Genomic DNA, 13,388 nt, shown 5'->3' with positions numbered 1-13,388 from the left:
TGACCAAAGACACGTAAGGCTTAATGTCCAAAATAGTACTCATCATATTCCTCCCCAAATTTGTGTATTTCTTATAAAATTAACGTCATTGCTCTCCATCAAGTGACCAAGCCAAAAACTTGAGAGCTTTCTGGATTTCTTTCTCAGCCACATGCCACCAAAATCTGTTGATCTTTTCTTGTATCACAAATCTGCCTTTTCCTTGTCATCATCATAACCACTGTCTTACTTTAGACCTTCATCGTTTCTTACTTAGATATCTTTTGGGTTCCCTAAGTAGTCATTCTGCTTCTGTACACTTTTCTGATCAATATTCCTATGTAATAATTTAAAAATGCAAAGCCAATTGCACAACAGTGTTAATGTACTTAACATTCAGTGCTCAATTGGAAAGGTAATATTGTTAAAATGACCATACTACTCAAAGCAATTTATAGATTCAGTGCAATCCTATCAAAATTCCAGTGACATTTTTTATAGAAGTAATAAAAAAAACTCCTAAAATTTTTATGGAACCACAAAAAATCCCCAATATCCAAAGCAATCTTGAGAAAGAACAAAGATGGAGGCAAACTATATTACAAAGCTATAGTAATCAAAACAGTATGGTATTGACATAAAAATAGACACATGGATCAGTGGAACAGAATACAGAGCCCATAAGTAAACCCATGCATATATGGTCAATTAATTTTTGACAAAGGAGCCAAGAATATACAGTGGGCAAAGAATAGTCTCTTCAATAAATGGTGATGGGAAAACCAGTTAGCCACATACAAAAGAGTGAAACCGGATCCCTGTCTCACACCATAGATAAAAATCAACTCAAAATGGGTTAAAGGCCTGAATGTAAGATCTGAAACTTTTAAATTACTATGAAAACATAGGGGATAAACTCCTAGACATTGGTCTTGGCAATGATTTTTTGGACTTGACACTAAAAGCAAAGGCAACAAAAGCAAAAATAAACAAGTGGGACTACATAAAACTAAAAAGCTCTGTACAGCTTCAGAAACCATCAAGAAAATAAAAAGGCATTCTATGAAATGGGAAAAAATATATGCAAACTGCATGTATGATAAGGGGTTAACATCCAAAATATACAAGGAACTCAGACAACTCAATAACCAAAAAAAAAAAAAAAAAGAAAAGAAAAGAAAAAAACCCAAGTAACTCAATTTAAAAAATGGGCAAAGGACCTGAATAGACATTTTTGCAAAGAAGACACATGAATGGTGAGTAGGTATGTGAAAAGGTACCCAAAATAACTAATTATCAGAGAAATACAAACCAAAACCACTATGAAATATTACTTCACACCTGTTAGGATGTCTGTTATCAAAAAGACAAAAGATAACAAATGCTGGCAAGGATGTGGAGAATAGGGAAACCTTTTACAGTGTTGATGGGAATGTAAGTTGGACAGCCACTAGGAAAAACAGTATGGAGGTATCTCAAGAAATTAAATATATAACTACCATATGATCCAGCCATCCCGCTTCTGGGCATATATACAAAGGAAGTGAAATCATTATCTCTGAAAGATATCTGTACTCTCATGTTCATTGCAGCTTTATTCAGAATAACCAAGGTATGGAAACAACCTAAGTATTGTTGATAGATGAATGGATAAAGAAAGTATGATATATGTACATAATGGAATATTATTCAGCCTTAGAAAAAGAAGGAAATCCTGACATTTTGCAACAACATGGATGAACTTGGAAGGCGTGCTAAATGCTAAATGAAATAAGCCAGATAAAGACAACAAGTACTGCATGGTATCACTTATATGTGGAATCTAAAAAACAAAGGTTTTTTTAAGATGAACTCATAGAAACAGAGAGTGGAAAGGTGGCTGCCAAAGGGTGGGTGATGTGGGAAACAGGGACAGGTTGGCAAAAGGGTGCAAACTTTCAGTTATAATATGAATAAGGTCAGAGAATTTAATATATAACATGGTGGCTATAGTTGATAATACTGTATTGTAAAGTTGAAGTTTGCTTTGAGAGTAGGATTTAAATATTCTTACCAAAATGAAAAGAAAGAAAGAAAAAAGTTAAATATGTGAGGTGATAGATGTGTTAAGTCAGAATCCTTTCACAATAATATGGATCATCATGTTAAACATTTTAAGTATCTTACAATTTTACCTGTCAGTTATTCCTCAATAAAGCTGGAATAATTAAAAAACATGTAAAATATAATAATCCCCATTTATATAAGTTGCATTTTAAAAGTTATCTCTAATCAAAGGAAGTTTTCTTAAGAGCATAGAAAATGAGTTCAGAAAGCAGCTTTTAAACAGATTAAACACCTTCTACCAAACTTGTTTGTTTAGAAATGAATACTTCTTGATTCTTTATTCTTCCAGCAAAGATGAACAATTTAATCCTTCATTTATTTATGTATGTTGTTGTTAGAGTTTCACAGAAGTCCTCAAAATGTTACTTTTCTTGTTAGCAAGATGAATATTCTTGGGAAACTAAAGGAAAAATAATAAATAATTGTAGTTCTAGACTTCTGTTCAGTTTCATTTCAGGTTGAATTTGGTCTAGGATGACCAGCAATCTCTAAGTCCATTGAGGTTGGAACACACCACACTCTCTGTAGCAAACGACTGATTTATTACAAACTAGGAGTGTCATACTGTTGCAACTCAGATGGAGACTCAAAAGTAAAAGAATACACATTCGTTTTAAAATGGAAATAAATGACAAATGATTATGATTTTCTGCAGTTTCTTTGTCATTTAATTTCCAGCCTTAACAAATTTTTCCCTATTTAACTGAGAAAGTTCACAAAGGGAAACAGTAATGCTACAAATTAGTGACCTGTCATGAGCTCACTGTTTAATGGAAGAACTCCAGATGGTGATCATTTCCCATTTTGGAAATATTTTATATTGATGATGCTAAGAAAAACAATAACAAGTCAAACAAAAATTTTAGTCAGACGCCTGAATATATCACTTGGAAATTCTCAGTGTTACTTTCAGAATTATTTCATATAAAAGAATATTCATTTCTGTGGTTATTTTTACTAACCTGGACTGGTCTAATTCTACTAAAGTGAAGAATTAGAAGTTTAAGGAAAAATCATCTAGTGCTTTACTGGCCACATAAATTTCTTGTTTAGTTATCCAGTCCCCAGAATATCATTGACATTCACAAATGTTTCTTATTTAATAATGTCATGCTGCCATAAGTCCAAGTATCGCCACTCAGAGCTATAATGCAAGTGTGCTTCTTTAATGAATGGTTCATATTAAAAATGTTAGAATGCCTTTCAGATGAAAAACATTTTGAATTCAGCAGTTCATTTTTTTCTCAACAGGCAGGAACTCATTAACAGAATAATACTGGTAACTGAGGCATTTTTCAAAGAAAATAATATCCCCAATAAATGCAAGCTGCATATCTTCTCATCTTTGGAATAAGTAGGCCTAGTTTTCATCTGTAAAAAGGGACAGCTTGTTTTCATCACGTTGCACATTTTAAACATCTTACAATTTTATTTGTCAATTATACTCAATAGAGCTGGAATTGTTTAAAAAACATAAAAAATAATAATCCTCATTTATATAAGCTGTAATTTAAAAGTTGTTTAAAAAGTTTATGTTGTTGGCTTTGTGAATCAACTCTTCATTATGAAAATAAGTGAATATTGAGTGAATAAATCTAATTTGGGTCTAAATTTCTTGTAATTATCGCTATTACCATATGACTGAATGCCTTCATCATCCCAATCTCTATATTGGGTGCCCTTTAACTGTTATATGGTAGAGTTTTGCGTGAGGACACATCAAGTACATTTCAGAGTGGAAGCCTGTTTCTATCCTTGTGTTCCTGATACCTTAGGGTATTGATTTTAAGAGAAGTCAATAAGATTTAGTAGTTAATAAGGATTTAGGACTAGGTTATAAACTTATATGGGCAGGCCCTCATAATCTGATGCAGCTCCCTGCCTGGTGCAAAGGCTTGGACTTCTAGGGCCAGGCCTGGGCTGGGCTCACAGGAGCTTCGTGGAGCCCTCAGGGCAGCTGTCCACCCAGCAGAGGACTCTGGCTTTCTGAGGATCTAGGCCCAGGCCAAAAGCAGTGAGCATCCCAGGAGCCACAGAAGAAAGGTGCCAGGCTGGCACAGGACCCTCCCCATGGCCTTGACAGATAGACATGGTCATATATTTTTGATGATTATTGATTGCTATTTTCTATGGAAGATGGAACCACACAATCGGATACCAAATGGAGATAAATGATTAGTATTATGTAGATTGGTTAGCTAATAAATTGTATGTATTTCTTTTTAGATCCAGATTTATTTCTTTGAAGAAAAAATACTTGGTGGATTTTGTACATAAATGCAATATGAAGGAGGGTAGAGGAAGACAGTAGAAGGAGCTGTTATCTATTTTCTTATGGTCAAGGACAAAGAATCAACATTTTTGACTGTTGAGTATTTGCAGTATAATTTTTTTTTTAAGAAGTATTTTCTAATATCATTCCCCCAGCAAGAATTCTTTCCTTTGTGGTCCATTATGCTCTATATGGACTAATGTCACTTATTTTACTTAATTTGTCCATTCTGCCACATCCCTCACCACTAGATTTTAACTTCTTAAGGTTAGCAACTGTGCTGTTTTCAAATGTGTTTCATCCTTCCTAGTATAGGACCTGTCACAATAGGCCTTTATAAATTACTGTATAATAAATACATGAATAATTTTGTCTGCTAGCTTACCAGCACATAGGATAAGAGATGAGTATGTGCAATGCATATGTGGATTTTAATAACTTTCACCCTAATTGAAAAGTAGTACACGTGTTGTAAAATATTTGAGGAAGTATAAAGTTGGAAATGAAATAGGAAAAATGAATTACTATTCAGAAGTAAGCATTATACAATTTGGTCTATTTCTGGTCTCCAGAAGTTAAAATGTATTCTGAGAAGCATGGTTGACCTTGGATTCTTAAATAGAATGTTGATATATTGATATATTTGCTCTTTCTGAATAAATCCTTGGTATAACTGCCCTTTTGCACACAAGTAGGTGTAGAAATAGTAATAATGAAGTTGTGTTTTGTACCAGTTTCTGAGTATGTGTCTGTTTTTGCAAGTGAACTCTCTATTGTTATGATTGGTGAGGTAGGTCAGTAGCTGCCTGGACTAGCTCCCCAGCAGTCTTGCAGGTGTGTTTCACATTGACAGAATTGGGAAAAAAGAGTGATCTAAGCAACAAATAAACTTGTGATGTCTGCTTAGCTAATCTGATCATTGTATTTACAAGTATTACATAGCATTTACATTGTATTAGGTATTTTCAGTAATCTAGAGAAGATTTAAAGTATGTGAGAGAATGTGCATATGTTATGTGCAAATACTACACCATTTTATGTAAAAGCCTTGAGCATCCTTGGATTCTGGCATCCACAGTGGGATCCTGGAACCAATCCCTGTGGATACGAAGGGACAACTGTACTCTGATGCTCAAGAGAGAATAGAGAAAGATGGGGGTGCTGTCAGCATGTAGGAGAACTTGAAGCCACAGGAGCAAACAAGAACCTCAAGAAGCAGGACATAGAGTGAGAAGAGGGCTCAGTATATGACCCTGAGGGTTCAGTGACTTGTAAGAAGAGAGGGGAAGAGAAGGAAAATTCAGTAAAGATGTTGAGAAAGAGTGGCCGTGATAATGAGACACAACAATGGTGTGTGCATAGAAACAGAATTTTGATGAAAAAGTAAGATAAAGTAACAATATTACCAAGTTCCTATTATATACCAAGATTTGTGCTAGGGGCTTTGTATATATTATCTCAGTTATTCCTTATAACAATCCAAAATATTATTAACCTTATTTAATATGTGAGAACACAGACATTAACCTATTCAGGTTGTCATAGCTGGTAAGTAGAATAACCAGCCTTTAAGGCCTGTCTGCCAACCATACTTGTGTTCTTTCTTGTATACATAGTACCAAATTCTGTAGAAAGTTCAACAGAACCACTGTATTTTACAATATTTTACAATTAGGAAATTGGTTATGACCACTGAGGGGAAAGTTGTCGATGTTTAATGAAAGCAAGAACACAACACTTGACACATATTATTGCCAAATTCTTCAACGAATAAATTTCAGACCCTCAGTAAAATAAATATGGTTAATCAATTAATGAGTATCTATTGCTAAATTCAACACAATTCAGAGAATTTGGAGAGTTGAACACGTATTAAATTATATTCCTGTCATAAAGTAGTTAAGAACAAAGAAGGCAAAAATAAAAATTAGTAATGTCAGTAATAGAGAAGTTAGAGACAAGGGCCTGGGCCCTAAATAGTCTGGCACATTACTAAGCCACAGGGACTTCCAGACACAAGTGGAAACTGTTTAGCTGAGGCCATTATCACTATTGATGATGGATGTGTAAGTTCAACTCAGGAAATATTAAAATCAACAGTAGCATCACTGAGTACCAGAAACAGCAGCACATAATGTCATTAATCATTTATATTCGTTACTAACCTCAACCCTGCTCCAAGGTAGATAAACATTATAAGGGTTGCTAAGAAATTTTAACAAAATTCTGTGCACACACCATTACTCTATCCCGGTGGTGTCTCTTATTATCCTGGCCACTCTTTCTCAGTGTCTTCACTGAATTTTCCTTCTCCTTCTTTTCTTACAAGTCACTGCACCCTCAGGGTCATACATTGAGCCCTCTTTTCACCCTCTTCTCACTCTATGTCCTGCTTCTTGAGGTTCTTGTTTGCTCCTGTGGCTTCCAGTTCTCTTACATGCTGACAGCACCCCCATCTTTCTCTATACTCTCTTGAGCACCAGAGTATAGTCATCCCTCGGTATCCACAGGGGATTGGTTCCAGGACCCCATTGCGGATACCAAAATCTGAGGATGCCCAAGTGTCTTATATAAAATGACACAGTACTTGCGTATAACCTATGCACATTCTACCATACTTTAAATCCTTTCTAGATTACTTATAATACCTAATACAATGTAAATGCTCTATAAATAGTTGCCAGTGTGTGACAAATTCAAGTTTTGCTTTTTGAAACTTTCTAGAAAATTTTTTAAAAAATATTTTTGATCCACTGTTGGTTGAATCCATGTATGCAGAACCCATGGATATGGAGGGATGACTGTACTCAATATACCTAATGGTCTTATCTACTTTGGATACCTAGCGAACAAATTGAACACAACACGTACGTTGCTAAATAAACTCAGTATTTTCTTTTAAGACCTATATTTCCTTTCTCAGTTAATAGTCACTTAAATTACAGTCATTGGCCCCATGCTTCATGTGTGCTTCTTGTCACTGTTCACAAGTCCTACTAATTTTGTCTCTAAATCATTTTTGGAGTTTGTCCTCTTATCTCCATTCTTCAGTTCTTTCAGATTAGGCTCCTTCTTCTGTTTCTCTACTCTCTAGTCAATCCTTCACACTGTCGCCACGTTTATCTTTTTATTTATAAATATCGTATCTCACTTGTTAAATTCTTTAGTGACTCAAGAAAAGTGAAAACATATATTAACACAAAGCCATAAAGTAACATTCATAGCTTTATTCATAAGAACCTTAAACTCAAATATCTGTCAACAAGTGAATGGATAAACAAACGTGGCATATCCATACAATGGATTAAAATGGAATCGAAGGAATGAACTATGGGTACACATACAGCATGGATGAACCTCAAAATCACACTGAGTGAAAGAAGCTAGAAACAAAGAATACGTATTGTAGGCCGCTATTTATATAACATTACAGAAAATGTAAACTAATGTATACTGACATAAAACAGATCAGTAATTGTATAAAGCCAGGAGTAAAGGGGAAGGGCTGGGCTGCAAAGAGGCACAAGGTATCTTTTGGGAGTAATCAGTAATCTTGATTGTGGTGGCAGTTTCACTGGGGTGTGGGTTTGTCAAAACTCACTGAATTGTGCACTTTAAATAGATGCAGTTTATTGTATGTGAATTGTACCGCAGGAGTTGGTCAGAAAAAATTTTCTACAGGGAAGGGTTCTCTGTTACCTTCAGGATGCAAGCCACATTTCTGACCAATCTGATCCCAGTTTGCTTTTCCATCCTTTTTCCTTCCACTTCTTGATGTGTGCTTTCAGCTCCAGCTACCCCACACTGCTGACCGCCTCCTAATATGCCAAACACTTTATTTTGTTGCCTTGGTTCATATTCTTCACTCTGTCTGAATTGTTCCCTACTACCTTTCTTTCCTTTCTCAACAAAATCAAATATATCCTTGATGAGTAGGCCCTGAAGTCTACTTCTGTGAAACCTTCCCCAACTTTTTGCTTTCATATCACTTTCTTTATTACTTAGTTTTGGTGCCTTAATCTCCCAACAGTAGAGCTAATCTTATTTATTAAACTGGTACATAGTATGGACATATAAAACATTTTTGGTTACATGTTTTAATATTAGGTGAACCATTAAAGAATGATGACATGACAATTAGCATTATTGTTAGAAGAGGTTACATGGCTGGTTAAGCTTGGAAATATTACTTTGGTGAGTACTGTGGTATAGCTCTCCAGACTAGAGACTTGATTTTGACAATGTACCAAGAAGTTATCAGTCTCTTTAGTACAGACAAATACAGACCAAATTCATTTAAGACTAATGTATAGGCTTGAATGCCAGTTTGTTGATTTATAATGTAGACCATTTTTGTTGAGTGGATGAGAATGCTTGTTTTTATGGATTAGCATAATCTTTCTGGGTTTGACAGTAACAAGGCAACCTAAGGTTGCTTAGTGGGCATGGGATTGATCATGGGAAGTTGGTTCGAATCTGGTCAAATTTCTGGGTCTCAGATTCTATATTAACTGTTTTCTGCAGCACATTTATTTATTTGTTTGTTTTAAAATATTTATTTGTTTTGGCTGCACAGGGTCTTAGTTGTGGCACACGGGATCTTCACTGTGGCATGCCTGTGGGATCTAGTTCCCTAACTAAGGATTGAACCTGGGCCCCCTGCTTGGGAGCGTGGAGTCTTACCCACTGGACCACCAAGGAAGTCCCTGCAGCACATTTATTTTTATTTCAGTTATGTCACAGGGTGATTTATTTGGCTATGTCTTTATGCTGCCTCGGTATAACACCTTTTATTCTGGGTCTGGTAGCTCAGGTGGGACCTGAGTTTAGCTTTGTATTTTCTGCAGAGTAGATTGACTGTGTGATAGATTTTTATCTTTTATAGGTCTCACTTCAAAATTAGTAGTATGTTCTGAATGATTAAGGATTCAACAGAAGTCTTACTTATCCTTGGATTATTCAGGGCTCACTAGGTTGGAAACATTTGTGACTGGACTGTAGAGTTGGTTGTCAAGGGTTATGTATTAGTCAGAGTTCTCCAGAGAAACAGGACCAATAGGATATATAAAGATATATAGAAAGAGATTTATTTTGAGGGATTAACTTATCTGATTATGGAAGCTAAGAAGTCCCATGCTCTCCATTTGCAGGCTGGACACCTAAAAAGCTGGTAGTATATAGTTCCAGTCTAAACCCAAAAGCCTGAGAATAAGGGGGCCAGTGTTGTAAATTCCACTCTGAGTCCAAAGGCCCAAGAACCAGGAACACTGTTGTCTGAGGACAGAAGAAAATGGATGTCCCAGCTCAAGCAGAGAGTAAATGTGCCCCTCCTCTATCTTTTTGTTCTATTCAGGTCCTCAACAGGTTGGATGATGCTCACCTGCATTGGTTAGGGCAATCTTTTTTACCCAGTCTACGAATTCAAATCGTAATCTCTTCCAGAAACTTCCTCAGAGAAATAATGTTTTACCAGCAATGGGTACCCCTTAGCCTAGTCAAGTTGATACATAAAATTAACTATCATGGGTTAGTAAGCTAGTTAAAAAGTGATAATGAGCAAGAGATAAAGCCCAGGAATGAAGGGCTTTGTTGGTCAAGTTAGGCCTTTATCTAGTTGTAGTGGTGGTGGTGGTCAGTAGTAGTAATAGTAGAAGTAGTAACAGAAGTAGTTATAAAAGTAGTATTATTGATAACAAAGATTATGATAATGACAGAAGAAAATATTTACTGAGTGCTCACTAGATGCTAGTCACTGTTACTTATCTGTATTATATTACTCAATGTTCACAATGCATGTAGACTAAGAAGAATTAAATAATTATTTTAGGGTTGTAGTGAACATTAAATGAGAATTATAGAACATTAACACATTTTAAGTGGAGAGTAAATGCCAATTATTATTTTAACAGTGGCTTGACTTAGTTTAGAAAGAAAAACACCAATGACTTGTGTTTGTTTTCATGATCTATAGAGAAACACACACACACGCACACACACACACACACACACACATACTATTCAGTACCTTATATTTTCTTTTGGCAGTTAAACAATATATGGTAAAAGAATATAACTAAAATTTTGATTTTTGATAACATTATTCACTACTCTATGATCCTATGCCATATTTGCATTTAATGAGGATCACTATGCCATGCTTTTTTCTAGTAATACAATGACTTTTATGAAAAGAAAATGGCTAGGAAGGTTAGAGAAAGGTTACAAGCAAATGTTCTCACAAAGTTGCTGAAATAGGAAGGCAAAGGAAATAGCTCTTTTCCTGGAATCCTTATCTAATAGAAAGAATCATTTTATTTTGGGGAGGTTTGGGAAGATGTTTCTCTGTCATTTTAGAGGGGAAATTTTAAATTGGCTTTATCTTCAAAGACATGAGAGATTCCTGTTGTGCATTTTTGTTTATTTATTATGGCATCATTTTAGGACATTTCGGGGTTATTTTAGAATGTCTCCAAGTATTACATTTATTTTTATGTGAAACACTATTGTTCTTTTTTGTAGGTTTCCAAGTTTGGAAAGACCAGTGTTAATAATGAAGTCATCTCTCTGAAGTAGTTTTCTTCTGTACTCCATAGGCTAGGATGACTTTTCTTTTATGCCTATTCAGAGAATTTCTATTCAGTTTGTTATTAGTAATCACCCCCCAGTCACTTTCTTCATATCTGTTTTCTAGATAACATTTCCCTAGTTTATACCTGTGTTGTGTGTGATTCTTCCTTAAGGGTATTGTTTTATTCTTCTTTACATTAAATCTCATCTTAGACCTGTCCTTTCAAATCCCCAGGTTGTCCATATCCATCCAGGTACTTGATTGATTTTCTTTTCTTTTTAATCCATCCTAGCTTTGTATCATCTGTAGACTTGATCATATTTGAATTTTCATTCTCCTCCATGTCATTAATGGCTATGTTGGATAGACTAGTCCTCATCCCTGGGGGACTCTGCTGGATATACTGCTAGATGTTCTCAGCTCTACTGATAATAATTCATTGCTTCCTTCTCATCCTAGATTTCTTTATCCACTATTCTGTACTGTTATACAGGCAATGCCTCTATCATCTCTGCTTCCTGGATGCTCCTATGTCAATCATTTTAAGATATGGATTAAAATCATTGTATTCCTTTGTCTACTTATACCGTTGCTTAATTTTTTTAAAAAAAGTTACTCAACCTGGGAATACATTGTCCTTAAATAGAAATTTCTTGGAAATTTCTATCAAACATCAGTGAATCTTTAAAAATATATCAAGTGAGAAAACATTTTGGAAGTGCTTCCTTTATCTTCTCCATGGAAAATGGTCTCCAGTTATTTGGATTTTAGGTAAAAAGAATAATTATTTCCCCCCAGAGCTGAGAGGGTGACTTAAATATATATATTTTTAATATACTTTCTTTATCTCTGAATGTGGATTGCATTTCCAGTAAGTTATTCTGTTTCAAGGTGGTCTTCTAAATGAAACACGTTTCATTTATAATTTTTAAAAAATGATACAGAGCCACATGTTATTTATTTTTTAATCATATTTTTTTCTTTATTTTCAGGAAAAAGAAGAAGTAGAGGGAATATCAGTAGGTGCTATACTCTCTGACTATCAGCATGTTCGAGTAGAAAATGTGTAAGAAAATGTTAATTTGTCCTATATTTTTAAAGTTTATGTATTTTAAGAATGTGAATAAATAAAAAATCAATATGGGATTGACATATATACACTAATATGTATAAAATAGATAAATAATGAGAACCTGCTTTATAGCCCAGGGAGCTCCATTTTGCTGTACAGTAGAAACTAATACAACATTGTAAAACAACTATACCCCAATAATAAATAAATAGATAATTGTATCTAAATAATAAATAGATACGGTATTCTACATGCCCCATGAAACTAAATGTATTGCCCTAAGTAACAAAAGTTGCACTTTCACTTTTTTTCTATCCTTGTATCAACACATGAGAAAACTTACTTACTTACCATAAGGAAAAATAAATTATTTATAATAAAAAATTGAAACAGATTTTTTTGAAGTCAAAGTATTATTTTCAATTTTTCCTTATTTGAATTAGTACACCCTTTTAATATCTTATCATCATTTGTAATAAAAGTGCAGTAATATTTTTTAAAAAACGTATTAAGAAATCTCTTCTTTGGTCCTTAGAATTCAGTTCTTGACTAAAAATATTCATGCGATTGAAATACTTCTATAAAAAGCCATTCAACTTTAAAGGAATTTTTAGATTGTTGCTCCTCCCATCTCCCCCACCTCCCAAGCAATGTAGTACTAGTAAAACATTGTCTGTACAGGTACCGAAATAGTCAACTCCTTTGATCTACTCAAAAAACATAAGGTCAGATGAAAATAATGATTATAAGGGCTCCCCTGGTGGCACAGTGTTTGAGAATCTGCCTGCTAATGCAGGGGACACGGGTTCGAGCCCCCGTCTGGGAGGATCCCACATGCCCCGGAGCAGCTAGGCCCGTGAGCCACAACTACTGAGCCTGCGCATCTGGAGCCTGTGCTCCGCAACAAGAGAGGCCGCGATAGTGAGAGGCCCGCGCACCGTGATGAAGAGTGGCCTCCGCTTGCCACAGCTAGAGAAAGCCCTCGCACAGAAACGAAGACCCAACACAGCAAAAATAAATTAATTAATAAACTCCTACCCCCAACATCTTTAAAAATAATAATAATAATAATGATTATTAAACGTTGGCTTGGCAAAACACCCACAAATGAATTTAATTTTCATTTTTAATTTATTCGGATAAATAAAGTATTGTGTAGAGACTTTACATGTCATTATATTAGCAAAACAGAAAATAAGGACTTCACTATTAATCTTGAGCACAGTTCGACGTAGAAATAAATGATTTTGCCATTTAAAAGGGTAAATGAGAATAAGATAAGGGCTGTATTTATGTAATAGTTTCATGTTCTTGACAAAGAAACATTCATATTGACTATCTCATTAAAAACTTGCATATTAATAGACTTGAAAACTTGTTTTATATTTTAT

The 13,388-nt window shown here is 34.8% G+C and overlaps 1 protein-coding gene across 2 annotated transcripts in view; it reads left to right on the top strand.

The window, feature by feature from the left end:
• DPH6 (diphthamine biosynthesis 6) overlaps positions 1 to 13,388 on the top strand; it is a 179,377-nt gene that overhangs the window by 94,494 nt on the left and 71,495 nt on the right. For both annotated transcript variants that reach the window (XM_060004955.1, XM_060004954.1), the window contains exon 4: positions 11,918 to 11,991. In XM_060004955.1, the coding sequence (XP_059860938.1) occupies positions 11,918 to 11,991 (74 nt within the window). The remainder of the gene's footprint in view (positions 1 to 11,917; positions 11,992 to 13,388) is intronic.

The sequence above is a fragment of the Delphinus delphis genome, chromosome 2 (genome assembly GCF_949987515.2).
Source record: "Delphinus delphis chromosome 2, mDelDel1.2, whole genome shotgun sequence".
NCBI classification, from domain to species: Eukaryota; Metazoa; Chordata; class Mammalia; order Artiodactyla; family Delphinidae; genus Delphinus; species Delphinus delphis.
Note: the sequence above shows the minus strand (reverse complement) of the source record. Positions and strands in the feature narration are given on the sequence as shown.